Genomic DNA, 19,000 nt, shown 5'->3' with positions numbered 1-19,000 from the left:
TGATGTGACTCCCTCCCTGTCTCGCAGACCCACTGCGTTTCGCGTAAGTTTAGCACATGGAGAGCACCCAGCAATGAGCCTGGTCCCCACGCGTTACAGACACGCTGGACACCCCATAGTCGGCGGAGCCTGACAGACGCAATGGGGAAACGGGGCCAGCCTATCAGCGGGTGCACCCTCCAGTTCCGCCTGAGCCAAGCACCCCCTGCCCCCAGTTCCTGGGTTCCTGGCCTGGTTTGCCTTTCTCTGGCTGTGACCCCCACCCCCCACCCGGGGTGTCCCCTGCCTCCACTCAGCACCCTCAGACTTCCGGCAGGCGGCTGCCCCCGGCCCCAATCCACGTATGCCCCTAACCCCACCCCCGACAACAATGGAGCGCGTTGCCAGGCAGGCCCAGATGCCGACGGGTGGTGTCCAGGTGCTGCCGTGGCCCCCCGGCCGCCCAGGAGCCCTTGATTCGGAGTGGGAGGGCCCAGCGCTCACCTGCTTGGTGGGCTGCAGCGGGGCCTTCTTTTCCCCTCGGTCGCAGGTGGGCTCCAGGTCCTGCTCGGAGCTGCCTGCCTCCAGGGGCCGCCCGTTCTCACCAGGCTCTGCAGTCGGGCAGTTTTCTGATTCACGGGGCTTCTTGACAAGGCGACGTTCCCACTTCTCCTTCCGCTCGTGTGGCTTCAGGGCCATGTCCTTCTGTGGGGTGAGGAAGGACAAAGCCAGTTAATCGGCAGTGACACGATTCCAACTGTTATCCCACCAGTGACACCATGAGAGACCACGTTGTGCCGAAGGTGGGGCCCTGGGCATGTGACAGCACCTACCTGGAGGTGCCACTCCCCGCCACCCCCCTGCAGTGGGCTGTCAGGCTGCCACACCTCGGGAAGGAGCCTCCCATCCTGGGAGGGCCACATGAAGGGGAATGAAGGGAGATGGGTGAATGGGTAGGCGGCAGACGGGTCTGATGAGCGTGGGTGGGCCTGTCAGGACTGGGGGTTTGGGGAGGGTGACTGGGGTGAGTTTCCCGAGGAGCCCAGCCAGTAACGTGGGGCCCTGATCCTTGGCCCAGTGTGAGGCCTCACCCAAGCTCAGCAGGAAGCAGCTGCTGAGACTGGTGGCTGGGCTGGCCTTCAGGAGGCATGGCCCATCCTGGCACCCTCTGGATTCCTGGTCTGAGACCGGGGCGAGCCCTGGGCTGAGGGCCATCACCGCAGTAGCTGGCTGCAGGCAGAGATGCTGCAACTCCAGCTGCCCCGTCCCCTGGTCCTGAGCCACCCGTGGGTTTATCAGCCCAACTCGAGGATGCCCAACTGGCATCCTGACCCAATGGGAGCCCGTCTTGGGAAAGCAGTCTCCACGTCAGCCAGGTGTGCAGAGCTGCAGCGACCCCAGACGTCACCCCTGGAGCAGGGAGCTGGGCCTGCCTTGTTCACAGCTGTGCCCAGTGCCTGGAGCCGGGCCTGACACACAGTGGGTGTCTAATAAGCACGTGCTAAAACGATGCCGACAACGGCAGCATGGTCTCCCATCCCCACGGGCGGCTGGGCCTCTGCACTGCCTGCACAGCTCCTACTGTGCAAAGGGGGCCTGGACCCACCACCACCCGCAGCTCTGCCAATGTGCCCAGAGATGCCTGGCATTCACTGGTGGTGAAGAGGGAAGGTGCACCCACCGGCCTCTTGCTTGGGTCCATGGGGTAACCAGGGGCAGCGCCAGCGCCACTGGGCTGCTAAAGAGAGAGCTAAGGAAATGCCAACAAGGGACCCAGAAGGTTCCGAAAGTATCTGCCCACGAAGGAGGGGAAGAGGAAAGCCTGAATGAGGGCAATGGTGACTTATCCCAGGTGACACCCTCACGGCCCCCCAGGAAACGTCCCTAAGCCACTTAAGCAGGTGGCAGGAAGGACCAATGTCCCAGCCTGCTGTGGTCCCCTGGACTGGCGGCAGGGAAAGGGATGTGCTGTGCTTGCCACGTGGGCTCCTCTGACCTGGAGCCAGCAGCTACCTCAAGACGACTCCCCACGTCCCTCCTCTCGTCCAGTGAAGGGGGGCCACAATTCCCAGAATTCGAGAGGAGTGCCAATGAGGTCAGCCAGACTGGAGCTGTCCCTCCAGGCACGGAAGCCCCCCAGCTGCCCCGCCTGGTGTGGACCGTGGCCTGGCCTGGGAGCAGTCATGTCCAATCGCAGGCTGACTGACCACCCCCCTCGGCGGCTGCACACAGTCGTGTCTGCACAAGGCGGCGGCAGCAGATCCCCCTCCTCTCCCAGGCCCAAATGCATGGGCACACAGACCTGCGGCTCAAGCAGGATCTGGGGAGGGAAGGGCCATCCACAGCCTCTCAAGAGGGGGCATGTGGCACCCCCTGACCTCTGACCCCACACCAAGGGCTGGCGTACTCACCTTCCTGCACGCCCTGCATCCCTGCCCTGTCCCCAGTGTCAACTCAGGGGCTGACTCAGCGTCAACCAGGAAGAGAGAGAGGGATGGTGTGCCAGTGGGGTTGGGGGCTCCTAAAGGTCAGCTGAACCGTGAGGCCGCAGGCAGGACGCTCGTCCTGGTGCATCTGTGAGGTCAGACACCCTTCCACGCAGAAGCACTCCCACCACACATGGATCTGCCCAAAGTTCCACAGGCTTCTGCCTGAGCAGCAGGTGGGACCCCAACGTCCTGGATGCAGGATTGACCCTTCCCCATGCTCACACTCTGGGCTATCAGACCCCAGGGACACCCACAGGTCATCTGCACTTCCGTGGCCACTGCCAGAACCCCAAGGGCACCAGCTCATCTTAGCCCGAGGGGGTCACTCTCCCTCATGCCCTGCCGACAGAGCCCCTGCTGACCCCAGGACTTCCCAGCACCGGCCCTGCTCATAGGCCAACTCATTAAACTGGCAGTGAGCGCCGACTCTAGGCTAGTTTGGCTCCAGGCACCTGGGACCAGATCAGGAGGGAGCTGGCCCAACAGGCGAGTTGTCACGACACCCAAAAAGGCAGGAGGGTAACACAGGCAGGGAAACGGAAAGGAAGGAGCCACTTCAGGATGCTTGGGGACGACCCCTGGTCAGAGCCCAGGGAGCCTCCCTCAGGGAGCAGCCAGTGCAAAGTCCCTGAAGTGATGAGGAGTTCCATGCTCCCCCTCTGGTGCCCGTCTCCTCAGGATGGTGATGCCAGGAGGGAGGTTCTACTGGTCAGCAGCTGGCCCAGGATATGGCCACAGGCTTCCCTGGCGAAGAACGCTGAGGCTGTCCCTCCGGTGACGAGGAAGCACTGGTGAAGGTGGCTCGCTTTCCACACGCAAAGTACTTAATACGTATTGACTCCTGGTGTGCCCGTGACGCATGAATGTCAGCCCCCTTATAGACAGAGGCCAAGGCCCAGAGAGGTCCAGAGATATTCCTGGTCACCCAGCCCACAAGGGTCTCACTGCTAACAGGCTGCTCCCACACAGGCCCCGGAGAGCAGCGAGGCCCCCAGAGTCCCTACCTGTCCACCCTGGATGTCACCTCCTGACCACGGGGCGCCAGTCTGCAGGGCCGTTACCTTAGAGCCTCACTGCCCACCCGTGGGTGCCCACCTCCACCCAGCCCCATCGTGGTGCAGAGGGTGGGCCCAGCAGGCTGCGGTCAGAGGCCCCAGGGAGACACAGGGCAAGTCCCCAGGCACCACGCTGTAAGGGGTGCATGAGTCAGGGCTCTCCAGAGAAACAGACCCACAGCGTGCGTGCGCAGGCGAAGCTCGATTAGAAGGAGGCGGCGGCACGACCGTGCAGGCGACCCGCTGCGGGAGGCCTCGTGACCCCAGAGGGCCGCGGGAGTAGTTCCAGTCTGAAGGTGGAGGAAAGGCCCCCGTCAGACAGGAGGAGCCCCCTCTTCCTCGGAGCAGGGCGGGCCTCCTGGTTCCACACAGGCCTTCAGCAGACAGGACGAGGCCCGCCCGCATGCAGGGGACGCCTGCCGCACTCAGTCTGCGGTGGAAATGCAGCCCCATCCACACAGCCTCCCGTCTGGGGCCAGGCTGGCACGGGCAGGCGCCACCTGAGGGGCCCCGCGGGCGTGGGGAGGTGGGGCTTTGAGGCAACCCCGCCCTGCACACCCGGGACCCTGGAGACCCTGGGGCCCCGGGCAGGACGCGAGTCTCTGGGCTGCAGCCGTTCTGGTCAGGCCCCGGGCCCAAGCCTGCCCTGACAACGGGCCTCTCGACTCCCACACCTCGGAGCCCCCCCACCGTGGGCCACCTTGACCTTCTCATCGCCACAGAAAGTGGCAAGTTATCTCCCCCGACCTCCCCATGGGCCACCTCCTTCCGGAAAGAGTAACTAACCATCCTGTCCCCGTGCGACCTGGTCCTGGGATGCGCACATCCCGCATCACTGCGGGGTGAGCCTCGCCTTTACAGGGCAGGAAGGGAGCAAGGACCCGCCTCAGGGTCTTTCTAGGGCCACCCGAGGACACTTCTGACCTACTTGGCTGAAGTCACAAAGACTGCTTCTAGCCCGGGGGATGACCTCTGAGCTCTCATGTCTGAGCCCTGCAACAGAACAGGGCTGCCTGTGGCGCGTCCGAGCAAACACAGAGAACGAGTCCACTACTACCCATGAATCTACAGGGGCAGCCTGCCCCAGGGGGACACCTGGGACCTGTCTTTCTAACAAGCATTTGTGAACAAAGAAGGACAGGGAAGGGCAGACGTGCAGCGAAGCAAGCGTGGTGCTGACTCACGTGGTGAGCACCTCAGACAGACCCGCCCCTGCCGCGCTCCGGGACCCACCTCGGCCCCTCCACAGGTTCTGGAAGGGCCTCAGGAAAATTCTAGGTCATCTCTCCAGACACATCTGGCCACCGCATCGTTCATGTGGTAAAAAGGATGCGTCTGTCAACCACAGACTGTTCTAACTCGTCACATCTTCTGTAAACCTGTTTTTGGCATTCTGTTGTTTTTCATTAAAAACAACTAGATTGTCAGAATCTTTGAAACACCAGTGCCTCTCCCCTGGCCTGGACTCAGTCCAGCTCCATCCTGGCCACAGCCCACAGTGGCAGGTGGGGACCAGGGCGGGACCTCCTGCATCTGGAAGAATGGGGGGAGCAGGAAAGCCACCTGCCTTGGCCGGGCTGAGGTGCACCAGGCGTGGGCCTTGTGCAGACGGAGGGGACGGCAGGACCACCGGCTCTCTCCTGGCTGCCGCAGGCAGGAGGCCTCGTGCTGCACACGTCCTGGCTCCAAGCGAGGCCCATAGTGTTTCCCGCTTGAAGGTTCGAGAGCATGAACTCTAAGCCAAGGGCCCTGCCAGTTTCCTCTCCTGGAAGGAAAATCGCCACCTCAGCAGGATTTCTCTGGAGCAGGGCTTACCAGCGTCCAGATGCAGCTGCCCCTACCCCAAGCCACTGCCATGAGAACGACCGCAGAGCTCCCTGGGCTTCTGTTCTGTACCGCACTGCTAGTGAGCGCGAGCCAGGCCTGAGCTTGGTGCCCGAGGCTGGGGCTGCCCTCGAGGGCCTGTGACACCAGCCCCATGGGGGTGTATCTGGGCCCGTTTTGAAGGCTCAGCCATGCTTGGGCACACGCAGTGCCAGAGTTCTGCCCTCACTGGCCTCAGTGTCCTCATCTGTAGTCTGGCGCGGCAGCTGTGCCCAGGCCTGCAGGGAGGAGCGAGGCTGAGGCGTGCGGGGGTTTCACACGCAGCCACGCTTCTGAGCCACACTGCGGGCCCCCACTGACTTGAGGCAGTGGCCCTGCAGCGAAGCCCCCCGCAGTAGCCAGGCCCTCTGACCCTCCCGGACCACGGGGGCGGGGGTGGGCACGTTGCTGTGAAATCAGACTAGATCTTCCTGCAGCGATTTTACGTGACCACCTGCTAACCCCCCTAAACAGGATGACTATGCAGCACCGATACAATTTCTAACTCGCTTCTGTAAACCGACCGCGGAGAGATAAAAGCAATTACAACTAGTAAACACAGACTTGGAATGATTCCCCTCACCGGGGGGCTGAGGCTGCCTGCTCCCACCTGGATCAGGCCCTTTCAGGCCCCCAGACCCTGCAGGCAAAGGCGCGGCCACACCCCTCTGGCCAGGCGGGGGCCCCTCTACTCTGTGAACCACGCTGGGGTCTGCTCCCCAGTACCTGGGCCCCAGCCCATAGAACTCACCCCTCGTCACCAAACTTGGGCAACTCTCGCCGCCGGGGGTGAGAAGGCAGATGGCCCACCTGGGCCCTCACCACTGCCCCCCACCCCACCTGTCCCTCCACTTCCCAGAGGAAGGCTTTGTGGGATGTCCATGTCACCCTAGGACAGGGCCAGGCCTGGAGACCCATCCCCGTAAGGGGCCAGGAGGCTGCGGGTGGCGGAGGTTGCCTTCTCCCAGAACCTCTGGACCTGAGGGCCCCAGCAGCCCTCCCGACTCGTGGTTCAGGCACCTGCTCTCCATGGTTCCAGGAGCTCACGCCACATCCCACCCACGTCCAGTCTGAGTGCGGCCCCACCCACTCTACCTTCAGAGCCTCAGCCATGGCTCACCGGGCAGGCTGTCATCCCCCGACCTGGATGCCCTTCAGAGCGCGTCTGCCCCAGGGCCTTGGCGCAGCTGCTCCCTCTGCCCTGGCACCCACGTGGCTCACTCCCTCTCACCCGCAAGTTTTGCCTCCAACTCCCCCTACCCCACACAGGGTAAAACCGCAGCCCCCAGGCCCCGCCCCGCCTTCCCCACTCCTCAGAGACTCAACTGCAGGTGCTCCTTTCCTGTGGTCGGGGGAGCAGGTGGCTTAGCGCAGGGTCTCTCCCCAAGCGGGAACCCCCTCCCCTTCCCCCTGGCCAGATAGGAGGCAGCTTCTGCACCACCCACCAGCAACTGGTGCCTGACACCCCCAAGTGACCAACTCTCCACGCCTGCCTGGGACTAAGGAGGCTCTGGTGACGACGTGGGACTCCAGTGCCAAAATCAGGGAAGTCCTAGAGACACTGAGGAGGCCCCGTGAACCATGACGACAGCATCTTCCTTCATTTAGACAGCCTTCACCAGAGCCCCTCCCTGCCCACACAGTGGGCTCGGGGCCAGGATGGAGGGGTGAGAAGGTCCCTTTGCCTGGCCTGACCCCCACCCCGGGCCCTGCTCCAGGTGCAGGAAGGCCGGGGACACCTCCAGCACCTGCCGCTGACCTCTCTCAGGGCTTGAATGCTGAACTGGGAGCTGTCCCGGCTGTCCCAACCCTGGTGTGGGGACCAGGTCCAGTCACCACCTCCAGCTATGCTGCTGGGACAGAACTGTCCTCCCTGACCCGTCCACCGCCTAAGTCACATTCACACCACACAGGCACCGCTGCCCGTCTTCTCCTCAACCCCACGCCCAGTGTGCCAACCCTCCAGGCAAGTCATGTTGCCTGAGTCACCTGGCCCTTGAGGACCATTTCCTGAAGGCCTCACTGACATCTCAGCTGCTCCGGAAGCTTCCAGAACCTGCCTCGTTGCATCCTGGTCCCTCTGGGTCCGTTTCCCGCTGGCCCGCTGAACACCTGGTGAGGCCGGCATGGCTGGATGGCAGGTGGTCAGGGAGCCGGGCCTCCAGCAGGACGACCACGGCATCTGGAGTGCTTTCCGAGCGCCAGCCCCCTGCACGTGAGTGGGGAGCCCCTCCGGGAGGGAGGCCCCTCCCAGGCCCTGTACCCACCCCTTCACATATCCAGTGAGCCCCCGCAGTGTGCCAGGACAGAGAAGTCACCTGGAAACAAAACACAGACCCACCCCATTGCTGAAGACAAGCCAGACGATGCCTGGCGGAAGAAGGCGGCCGCCTGCCCAGGTCTGCGCCCTGTGGGTCCGCTTGAACCGCCACCCAAGACCACGTCCACGTGTGGGTCCCCCACCGCGACCCTGGCCGACGGCCTGGGCCACCCTCTGCCCCGCACTCGACTGGGATTTACGGTCACAGCCACTGTCCTGACAGTGACATTGCGAGGTCAGTCTGTCCAGGCCCCTCTCGGCATGACCGCCAGCTCCTCCACGCCAAGACAGCGCATCCCACACTGTCTTGGCCCGGCAGGGGAAGCTGTGGGGGCCGGGGCCGCTGCTGCTGAAGCATCTCGTGCCTGCCTTCCGTTCGGGTGGGGCACAAAGAGAAACAAGCTCAGAGAAGGGCCTCGAAGAGGAGACGGGGAGGGCGCAGGACCACGCGGCAGGTACTTCCACCTTGTCACTCCCTAGACGAGGAAACTGAGACCCGGAGCAGGCACAGGGCTGGCAGGGGCCACACGTGAGGAGAGGGAGACACTCACTAGCTTCACTGGCCACCTCAGCTGGCTGGGAGGGCCTCGGAAGAAGCATCCTCAACTTGCTCCTGGGTGACGGCGAGAGCTGGGCAAAGGCCCCAAGGCAGACGTTCCTGCAGGTGCAGGGACCGAGGTGAGGAGATGGGTAGGGCCAGGCCTCGAGGGGAACGTGGGTTCATTCCGCAGATGACAGACAGGGACCCCTAGGGGATCTGGGCCAGGCAGAGATGTGATCTCTGGAGCCAGGGGCCCCTGGCTGTATCCAGACGAGTCTATGAGCATTCCTGTCTGACAAATCCTCACTGGGCCGCAGGCGGAGCCAGGGCTGAGGGCAGGCCAGGCAGCACGTGGGAAAAGCATCAGCTAGGGGCCTGCCAGGGTCTGAGGACCAGCATGTGGGTCCAGGGCTGGGGGGCAGAAGGGACAGCTGTGGTGTGTGAGGTCAGCTGAGTGATGGGGTCATGGCAGACCCACGGTCCCTGTGGGGATTGGCTCGTACAGAGACGGGAGCCCTGGGGCCACAAGAACACCCCACCCAAGGCTGCAGAGTATTTGCAGGGACGGTGGCAGCTGCCAGGCACCCGAGGTGGCACAATATGTCAGACTGGGGGCGACCAGTGGGACAGGGCCAGGGGAGAGGATTCAGGACGTGGCTGATGGCCACGCAGGGCTGGAGCTCCCATGGAAGCTGGTCTGGAGGACCCACCAGGAACCTGATCCTCACAGGGTCAACTCTTGACTCAGCGTGAAACTGCGAGGCCCCTCCCTCCCAAGGACAGGAAAGGCAGGGTGGCCAGACACGCAGCCCTAGGCCAGAAAGGTGAAGCCCAGGCTGGACAGGTGGGAGCCCTGCCGCTCTCTGGTCACATGGCCTCCGCCCCCAGCCCCCAAGGAGCAGCACAGACCCACGCCCTGTGCCTGGCTCCCATCCCGCGCTGCCACTTGCCAGCCCTGTAGACTCAAAAAGTGACTTAACCCCCATGCCTCAGTTTTCTCGTCTATACAATGGAACAGCAAGCACCCACTGCAAGGGCTGCTAGGAGGATGAAGTGAGCCGAGGCCCCGGAGGCCGTCGCTCCTGTTTCCGTGGCTCTCGGCATCACCACAGACGGGCCGGACTCGGGCCTCCCACTCCTTCCTGGCAGTGGTGTGTGAGTGGCGGCCCCCTGCCAGGGCCACACGTGTGCCTCGCGCAGATGGCGGCTCTGCTCACCACAGTCACCGGCTGACGCTAAGCTCTCACCAGAGAACCCTCCCTTGTCTGGGACCTGCAGGCACCTGCGGCCGGTCAGCGTGTGCTGCTCCGTGCGGCGTCCAGAGGGCAGCGACCGCCCCAGGTGGCTGCTCCAAGGAAGGAGCAGAGCCGGGGCCACTGAGACGCTTCCCCAGGCCAGGCTGTGACCCGGCAGTCCCTGCCCTCACATACGTTCCGCGCGCACCAGGATCCCATCAGCTCGCCCGCCACACTCACACAGAGTCCTGGTGAGCTGAATGAAGGGAGTAGCGCAGTGCGTTTTCCTTCCAGGACTACTGTGGGAAACCAGGGCACTGGAAGGTTCTCCACACCCAACTGGAGCCAAATACGTCTGCCCCAAGTCCCCAAAGCACTTGACTCCATGCGGGTTTCAGATTCCGGCTCCCGAGGGAGAAAGCGCCTCAGGTGACCCCAGTGACCACCCACATCCCCACCCTCACCCCAGCCGACTAGCGCCTCACCCACCTTCCCCAGGCGTCTCCACCTGAGAGCCCCACCCGTGCCGGCTCCTGCCCAGCAGCCGCCTGGCCTGCACGGCGGACGCTGTCATGACAGCCCGTGACCTCCCCCCAGCCTCCGGCGAGTCTAGTCACCTATCTGCCTGGAGCCAAGCCCGCAGCCAGCACGGGCACGGCCACTGCTTATCGATGCTTAGCGAGTCAGGAGAGAAGGACGGGTCAGAGCCCTCCCTGGTGGCCAGCGGTTGCTGCCAGAGGCCCGGCAGCCTCATGCGGGCCTGCCTTCGCCTACCTTGGGGCCACCGCTGCCTGGGCCGCAAGGCGCGAGAGCGACGAGAGACCGTCCCGAGCAGCCGTCCGGGAGAGGGAGGCTGCCAGGGCTGGATGAGGGGGGCCACGGCTCAGCTACGCAACCCACGGTGCTGAAAGCCTCTGACTGGGAGGCGGGCCGGCTGCCCAGGGGCCTCACGAGGCTGCACCTGGGGACACATCCTCAGGGGCACCAGGGCCAGCAGGTACGCCAGTCACCAAGGAGGCAGAAAGGGGCTCTCGGCAGAGGAGTGCGGGCCGGCAGGCAGGCGGGCAGCACGGCCTGGGCAGCAAGACCACAGCAGGCACCGGGGCCCTGCCCCAGGTGAGTGGCAGAGGCCAGGCCAATGCTTCACTCTCCCCATCTGCACAGGGCCCCCGTGACCATGGCTCCCCGCTCCCAGGGCTCTGCGCAGAGCACGTGAACCAGACGGGTCAAGGCCAGGACGGTGGTGTCCCCCAGCGGGTGTCTCACTGCGTGCCACTGCTGTCACTCTGGCGGCCCCCAGCTCACAGTGACCCCACGCCCACGGTAGGGGTGGTTTCCAAGCGCCAGCATCCCTCCTACAGAAGGCCGACTCTGCCCGCCTGACACGCATACCCGGCCCCCCAGCCCTCCGCAGCGCAGACATGCGCACACTGCCCAGAAGCCAGGGTGGGGCAAAGGGAAAGCGGGGTGCAGCTGCCCCCGGGCTGCACCACCGGGGCAAACTCAGCTTGTGGGAAGGGGAGGCTGCAGGCCGCGGGGGCCCACGACGCTCTGCCCCAGGCGCAGCACAGCCTCCAGGCGCCCAGGAGAGGGTGGCAGTGGGGAGACGGACGTCCACCACCTTTCCTGTCGTCAGCCCCCCGCCAGCCTTCACAGCGTGGGTGGGACACACAGGGAAACCAAGGCCCAGGAGAGGGTGGCGGTGGGGAGACGGACGTCCACCACCTTTCCTGTCGTCAGCCCCCCGCCAGCCTTCACAGCGTGGGTGGGACACACAGGGAAACCAAGGCCCAGGAGAGGGTGGCGGTGGGGAGACGGACGTCCACCACCTTTCCTGTCGTCAGCCCCCCGCCGGCCTTCACAGCGTGGGTGGGACACACAGGGAAACCAAGGCCCAGGGGCCACAAGTGCTGTGTGTGCAAGCCCCAGCCATGGGAGCAGGGGAGTGGGCCAGCGTGCCGGAGCGCAGGAGATGGCCCTGGCCCCCTGCATGGGGCTCAAGACCCTCACCTGTGCTCAGGGGCAGGCGAGGGTAACGAGCTGAACGTCCGTCAGGACTGTGGCTGCCTCCACGCTGGGTGTCACCTCTGAGTGTTCGCTCTGTGATCCTACTGCCCGCGATGGATACGTGGTGACGCGGGGGACGCAGCTGAGCCCTCCCAGCCTGGTGCAGCCTCGGGCTCTGCAGTCTGGCGTCGATCCCCGCGGTGCTCAGAAGGGACAGCCCTTCCCTAGAGGTGGGACAGCCGGCCCAGGCCACAACGTTGCTCCTGCAGTGCAGGAAAAGGCTGCCCCTTCGATGTCACGCAGGACCACCCTCTGTCTCTTCCCATCTGCGGACTGGGACTGTGGTGGGCAGATCCTGGGCGAGGACTTGTCCCCCCGCCCAGCCTCAGTTTCCCCATCTGAAGACTAGAAGGCAGCCTGGAGGAGGTGCTCTGGCCTGGAGGCTCAGACGCTCTGCAAGCTGAAGGCTTCTCCGGCTGCTGGCTCTCCTCACAGAGCCCAATCATCTGCGTGGTCTCAGCCCTGCTTCCCCGTCAGAGGGCTGGGCTGGACACGTGGCCCCGCAGGCAAACCAACAGCATGGGCTTCCATCCATGGGCCGTGGGGACTACACCCCAGCTCCCTGAGCACCCAGAGCCAGCACAGACCACGTGCTCTCCGCCCCTGTGGGCCGCTGAACCCGGCGCGCAGACAGACCACCACCATTGAGCCTCCGGATGTAGCCGGGGGTAGGGGGCGTCTCGGCACCCCTCACCGACTCCCCGACCCCCCCACAGGGCCAGGTCCAGACCTGATCCCACCGCTCAGCGGGCGTGAGGCTTGCCTCCCAAGCTGGAAGAGCGCCATTATTTTTAGGGGAAATGCACAGCAAGCCCCTGGGCAGCCCCCCGCGTGGAGTGTGGCAGGGGCAGGGCTCCCCAGGCACGACTCCACGTGCAGCAGCTCACGTGCAGCCTCGGGGTGTGCTCTGTGCTCATAAGAGTAACACGTGTTGGTCAGCGCGTAGGAAACAGAATTAGAGGAAGGCAGTCACCTGCGACCACAGCTAAAATGTGGGGTCTTTTCCTTTCCATCTCTATTCCCCGGTACACACCTCCCAGACATGTGTACAGATGTGGTAAATAACCTTTTCCTGCTGCACAAAAGGAGACACAAGACTGAAAGCGTGGTTACAGCTGCACAACATGCTCTGGAAAGGCCTCGGGCTGGCGAGAGTGGTCACTGAAGGAGGCTGAGTTTGGACCTGACTTTTTTCAAAATACACCTTGTCATAAACCTTGACTTTTGAAGCACGTAAAAGTGTTTTGCTGTTCGAAAAGCAAGTTAACAAAGAATCACATGGATGCCCAACCAGAAGAGTGGTTCTAGCGGCAAATGCTTTCTCTCCAGACCTGCAGAGACGGAGCTGAGGGCAAGGGCTGGCGGCCCTGAGGGAAAGCCCCAGGAGGCGCACAGTAGGTCTGCTGGGCACGTCCTGACTGCCTGCGAGGCGACTCCCGGGAGACCTCGGGGCCCGCACAACCTGCCCTGCGGTCGGAGGGCAGATCTGCCATAAGGAAGAAAGGTTGAGAGGACCTGGGGAGAGAACCACAGTGCAGCTCTGGCCTGCCCCCAAGGGCCTTCCCATCACCTCTGGTCAACACACTGGGAGGTGGAGACATCACAGGAATCAGAGGGACAGCAAGGGCTGTCCATCAGTCTGTCCCAAATGTCCCTGGTCAGTGAGAACAGAAGAAAGAGCCCCAGTCCTGCCCAAACCACAAGACCGCTGTCCCACTGCTACCTGCTCACTGCCCCCACACAGATAGATGCAGACTCAGAAAGCCGATGGGGACCAGGGCTCAGGTGTGAGACCCCCTGCCCAGACTGGGGCCTGCATCCTCAGGACAAAGGCAAGGAGAACTTGAGGGACACTGGCACCGCGCACAGGTCCCACCTCCTGAGCAGGGCCACATCCAACATTAGGTTATGCTCCAGGGGTGGCAGCCTGTGTCCGCATGGAGGCCAAGACGGACCCCCAAGGGCTTGGCAGAGCTCTGAGGCCAGGCAGGCTGAGGCCTCAACGCTCACGGTGCCGGGCCTCAATGTCCCCATCTGTGCCGTGGGGACACGCAGGCCTCAGAACAGCACCTGGTAGAGCACACTCATCTGCTGAGTGCTAGCTGTCACTATCAGCCTCATTATCAACTATCTGAACTCTGGGGGAAAACCACTACACTTTAGCAAGAAATGAGGCCAAACAAGCGGGGCTGGTCGAGAAGTTATGACTCGTCCAGAAGCCCCGTACTTTCCAAGGCAGGCAGGCTCCTCCCTGGCTCAGAAGGGCAGAGAAAGGGGCACGGAGTGGCCCTGGGGTGGTGCGGCTGTGTGAACGCCAAGCAGAACGCAAGCTCAGTCTCACTATGACCCGGCCGGGCTGGTCTGAGCCTGCAGAAGTCCCCTAAAGCCGAGGCTGCACCTTCCGGCCCCTGATGCAGAAGGGGCGCAGCCAGAGCCACTGCGGGCGGCGTGTGGACCCGACAGGTGCGCCGAGTGACCCTGGGCGCAGCTTTCCTGAACCTCAGCTTCTCCTCTCACTGGTTCATTCCACAAACACGTATGGGGCACTAGGACCCCGCAGGGGACACACACACACACACACACACACACACACAGACATGGGGCCTGCTCTCTTTCAGCTACAAGTTCTGGCGGGGAGAGCATCACAACAGAGCAGACAGCTTCGGAAAGAGTGCTAACTGACAGCAGAGAAAGTTTGTGAAATAAGACGGGGAGATGGACAGCTGGGGGGAAAGGCACGCTGCTTCAGGCCATGCCCGGAGAGGGCCTCTCAGAGTGACATTTGCGTCTGAGACAAGAAGGCGCCAAACAACCCAGGCAGAGGGAACTGCAAGTACGGAGGCCCTGAGGCAAAACCCGAAAGGGGCTGATATGCCGGTGTGAGAGGATGGCAGGTGGCAGAGGCCAGCTGATGGGACGCAGGGCTTCGGAGGCCGCAGCAGGGGTTTTGTCTTTTCCCCACGGGGCAGAGCGGGTACGCTTCTGGAAGGTGGGTGGTGTATCCCCTCAGAGGCCGCAGGGCAGGACCTGGCTTGTACAAAGGCAGAAAACTCAGCCCTGGGACCTCCCCTGCCCAGTACGGAGCCAAGGCACGTGCCACCACACCCCACCAAAGCGCGTTCGCTGAGGACCCCTAGGCCCAGGAGGCATCTCAGGCCTCCCAGATGTGCACAACAGACGATCCTGACACAGGTGCCCCACCTCTGTGCATCCATGTGCCCAGACAAGAAGGGGCAAACCTGTCCCTGGGCCACCTCTCCCTGGCTGCCAGCACCTGACCCTGAGGCTCTCTACGGACCCGGGGCACCCCTGGGAGGGGGCTCACTGCAGAGACCTGCACTGTGGGGACTTCCCTTCCCCCAAAGCTCAGCCTCTGTGACTGGTGAGTCCTAGGCCACTGGCCCCCAACCCCCAGGAAAAGGGGAGCTGTTAACTGAGCGGTCCCTGGGGCCCCAAACCCAGCGGGTGCTGGTCCCCCAAAATAAGTGCTTCCTGGGGCCCCTGGAGGGTGCAGGGGCGGGCTGGCTGGGGCTCACGGGACTCCGCAGCCAGGCGGCATTCCTACCCAGGCCCAATCGGTCCACTTGCCAACTCTGACAGCATCCATTTCCTTCTCCACTCTCTTGGTTCCAGGCGAGAAGGGAAGCATTTGCTCAACAAATACTGTCCATGATACCTCAACCAGACAAACAACTTTTTTTTTGCCATCCTATTAACCACGCAGCAAACAGCGGTCGCAGAGAGGGGGATAAAACATGACCCTCCCTCTCCCCGTCTAAACAGAAACCTCAAGGAGGAGGAGAGGAACAGGAGGAATTCCCCATGTATCCATTTTATCACGGCCTCCACCAAGTCCAGCAGTGTCCACCTCCCTAGCACATCCTGAACCGAATCAAGTGACATTTTGGCAACAGAAACACAATTTTAAAAAGACCGGCTGAGTAGCCAGACAGCCCCCAGTTCGGACAGTGTAATTTAGAGATTTTTCCCCCCAGCACCTCAAGACACAAACACACTTGCACCCAATGCACGTTGCCGGGTCCTCCAGGAGCAACCTGCCGGGCGCGCGGGGCCCACGCAGCCCGGGGAGCCCTAAGGGGTGGGTGTGCCCATGCCCCAGGGGCTTCCCGCTCGCGACCCCGCGGCAGCATGCTCGCGGGGGGACCACCTACCTCCAAGGCCTCCAGCGTGCTGAAGCTGGCGATGGCGAAGCCATCGATGACCTCTTCCTCCTGCGAGCTGGACTCGCGGCGGCGGCGGCGCGGGGGGCGCGCGGCGGCGGCGCGGGGCGGGGGCGCGCGGGGCAGGCCCGTGTTCTCCTTGCCGGGCCCGGGCTCGGGTTCGTCCCCCGACGACGCGCTCTGGTCGCGGGCGTCGCGGGCCGCCTCCCGGCGCCGGCCGCGGTCCCGTTGCGCGCGCGAGCGCCGGCTCTGGCGGACCTTGGCCTCCATGGCGCGCGGTGACCTTGCGGCCGCGCCGTCGGGCTCCCGCTCCGCTGCCGCTGCGCTACGCGGCACCGCCGGGCTCGGTGCGGACCGCGCCGACTCCGGCCGTGGGCGGCGGCGGGCAGCGGGCCGGGCCAGACATGCCGCGCGGGTGGCCTCAGCCCCGGGCCCGGCGCGGCCTGGGCGCCTCGGCGCGGGAGGCCGCGCGCATCGGCGGGTCGGCCGGCGCTCAGCGGCCGTCGGCCGCGGACCCGGGGGCACGCCCCATGCGCGACTGGCGGCGGGCGGCTGGCGGCGGGCGAAGGCTGGGCGGAGGCCCGGTGGGCGGGCGGGGCGCGGACCGGGGCTGAGGCGCCTGGGCTCGTGAGGCGGCGGTGGCAGCGGCGCCCCGAGCGGATAACAACTGACGTACTTCCGCCAGGCAGCCGGCGCCAGAGGAAGTGGGCGCTTCAGCAGGGCCGACACGAGCCCCGCCCCGCCCTGGCCCCGTCCTGGCCCCGCCCCTCCTGGCCCCGCCCAGGCCGCGTTCTGCCCCTCGGCCTTGCCCCACCGCCCCGCCTCCGGCCCCGCCCCGCCCGAGCCGCGCTCCGCCCCGCCGTCATCCCGCCCCTCGGGGAAGGCAGTTGGGAGGCCGACCCGCTTCCCACCCCTCCGCTCGCACCTGGGCAGGCGTCCCTGAAAGTGAGAGGTGTGGGGAGTTGGATCGCTGCCCGCTGTTTCAGTTGCGGGGTGGGGGGGGCGTCTTTGCGCCTCCCCAGGCGCAGCCTCGTTCCGAAGAATCTTTAAATGGGAGCGCATGAGCAGAAAAGTGGGGGCCTCTCCACGCTCACCGTCACCCCCTTCCGCCCCCGCCCCCGCAGGGTGAGCATGGATGAGGCGTCCTCGTCCCAGCCCTGATGCGAGGGCCGAGGGTGGGGCGTCCTCGCCGCCACTCCTGATACAGTGGAGGGTAAGGGTCTTACTCTGCTTGTGGAGGGGCACAGACCACCTCCGCCCCGAGTGGGGGCGTGTGAAAGTCGGGTGACAGTTTCTCGGCCCCTCACTACCCTGCGCCCCAGTCCAGGACTTCTTCACGTGTCTCCTGCCCCTGTTCCCCCGGGAGCTTCCTGCAGGCTTGTCTTGCCCCTCCACGGCTTCCCCGTGCTCTCCACCGGCCCCTGCCCAGGCACCCCAACCTCTGGGTTCTAGTCTGGAAAGGGGGAGTTCTACACGAAGTGCAGCCCCTCTCCCTTCTCCTGGGTCAAGTTCCCCACCTCACCCCTCTGGGTGGGAGGCCCCGGGCGTGCCTGGTTGGCACAGAGACAGCAATTTGGGGTGCAGGGGCTGCTCCCCATCCAGGGCTGCACCAGGGCAGGAACGGATGAGAAAGGGCAGCCTGAGAGTTGAAAGCTAGGTCCAGGAGGACCTTCCTCTTTCACGCATGGAGACTGGTGAGGACCGACTGCAGGTCGGGAGGGGCCAGCTGTCTTCCTCAAATCTTAAGGTCATCAATTCATTTAGCACACATTTACCAAATGCCCTCCATCCCAGCGCTGTTTGTGATGCAGTAGTCGATGAGACAGATGGCCCTTTTAGAAGTGAGAGAGCATGAACGCAGCCAAATAACGTAATATGGAAGGGCAACTTGAAGAAAACTGACAGGGAAGTGTCACAGGAAGTGCGCATGGGGTGGTCCCGGAAGGCCTCTGAGGAGTGGCAGTTCGAGCTGAGACCCACCAGATGAGAGGGGGCCAGCCAGCAGCCAGCCCAGGGCCCCAGCGTGCGCAGGGCAGGGAGCTGTGTGGTCTGGGTTGTCACAGGCTGTTGGCAGGGTTGTCCCTGGGGGTGGCTGGGAAGGCTGCTCTGCAAACTTCTGGATACGGGGGTGGTGGGGAGCTCAGACCTCCAGACCAACCTCCAGTCCTCCCAGGCCCATCCTGCCAGGCTCCCTCTGCTCTGGGCCCTCCCCCCAGCCTCTCCTAGCCTCTCTGACTTCCCCCAGCAGCATATCCCTTTTGATTTTTCAGAGCCTTGTTAGGAACGCAGAGAACTTTCTCTGCATTCGTCCTCCCCTAATTCCCCTCTGAGGACAGAAGGCCAGAAAATCTGTGTTGGGGGGTGGTCCCAGGGGAAATCTTTCGGGTTTCATTTGGATCTAGGCCCTTGGGCCTGCCTGCCCATCCCCAGAGGGGTCTCCAGGCCCCATACCTGCTCCGGAGGCCTCAGAGACCTGCAGCCTGGGCTGCTGAACTGACCTTGGGGACTGTAGGGGCTTCCTATGGGCCCTTCCTTGTCACCCCTTCCCCACCCTCCTAGAGCAATGCTTGGGAAGGTCCAGCTTCTAGTGTTGAAATTTTCAAGTGTAGAAATGACTGTGTCTGCTCATCTGTCCTTGAAGACGCTTGGATGTGCGTTCAGGGTGAAGGATGGGGTCTCTGTAGATGCCCTGTGGGAACTCCTCTCTGAGTTTCTTAGCTCTCCTGGGGAGCACCCCCTCCCCCCCCAGGTGTTTCCCTCCCTCGATTCATTTCCAGGTGGCTGGCCAGCGCCTTAGGGACCAGCTGCCGCCATCTCCTCAGGATTCTGGGCCCAGGGAACCTCCCCTCTGGAGAGGGGCAGGGTGGGGCGATCTGAGGCCGAAGCCTACTTGCCTGCCTTGTGCTCATTTTCCCCCCAGCTGTGCACAAGGTGACAGAATGACTGGGTACGCTTCCCAGGGCTCTGAACCTGCTCCGCAGGGTTTGCAGGAGCCTCTGCTCCCTGCTGGTGTAAGGGGTGGCGGGGCCCCTGTGTCTCTCGTTTGGACCTGTTTGCTTGCACACCCATTTGCTCTCTTCTTGCTGGAGAGACATGGGGGGTGGCTTTGGAGTGCGGACACCAACAGTGGCTAAGGGGTAGCTTCTACACCATGCTAGTGATGGGAACTTTCTAGATCTCTGCTGTCCAGTCCAGTAGCCACCAGCCATACAAGGCTCTTGAGCCCTTGAGATGTGGCTCATGCAGCTGAAGAACTGAACTGTACATTTT

At 63.8% G+C, this 19,000-nt stretch overlaps 1 protein-coding gene across 16 annotated transcripts in view; it reads right to left on the bottom strand.

The window, feature by feature from the left end:
• Positions 1-16,383, bottom strand: part of FBRSL1 (fibrosin like 1) — an 85,411-nt gene extending 69,028 nt beyond the window's left edge. For 15 of the 16 annotated variants that reach the window (XM_067701285.1, XM_067701291.1, XM_067701287.1 and 12 more), the window contains exons 1-2: positions 15,722-16,383; positions 484-684 (exon numbers count right to left, since the gene is read on the bottom strand). In XM_067701285.1, the coding sequence (XP_067557386.1) occupies positions 484-684; positions 15,722-16,000 (480 nt within the window). In that variant the 5' untranslated portion in view covers positions 16,001-16,383. The remainder of the gene's footprint in view (positions 1-483; positions 685-15,721) is intronic. The other variant, XM_067701300.1, reaches the window with a different exon arrangement.
• Positions 16,384-19,000: the final 2,617 nt, after the last annotated feature.

Source organism: Pseudorca crassidens, chromosome 12 (genome assembly GCF_039906515.1).
Source record: "Pseudorca crassidens isolate mPseCra1 chromosome 12, mPseCra1.hap1, whole genome shotgun sequence".
NCBI classification, from domain to species: Eukaryota; Metazoa; Chordata; class Mammalia; order Artiodactyla; family Delphinidae; genus Pseudorca; species Pseudorca crassidens.
This window is presented reverse-complemented; position numbering and strand designations above follow the sequence as displayed.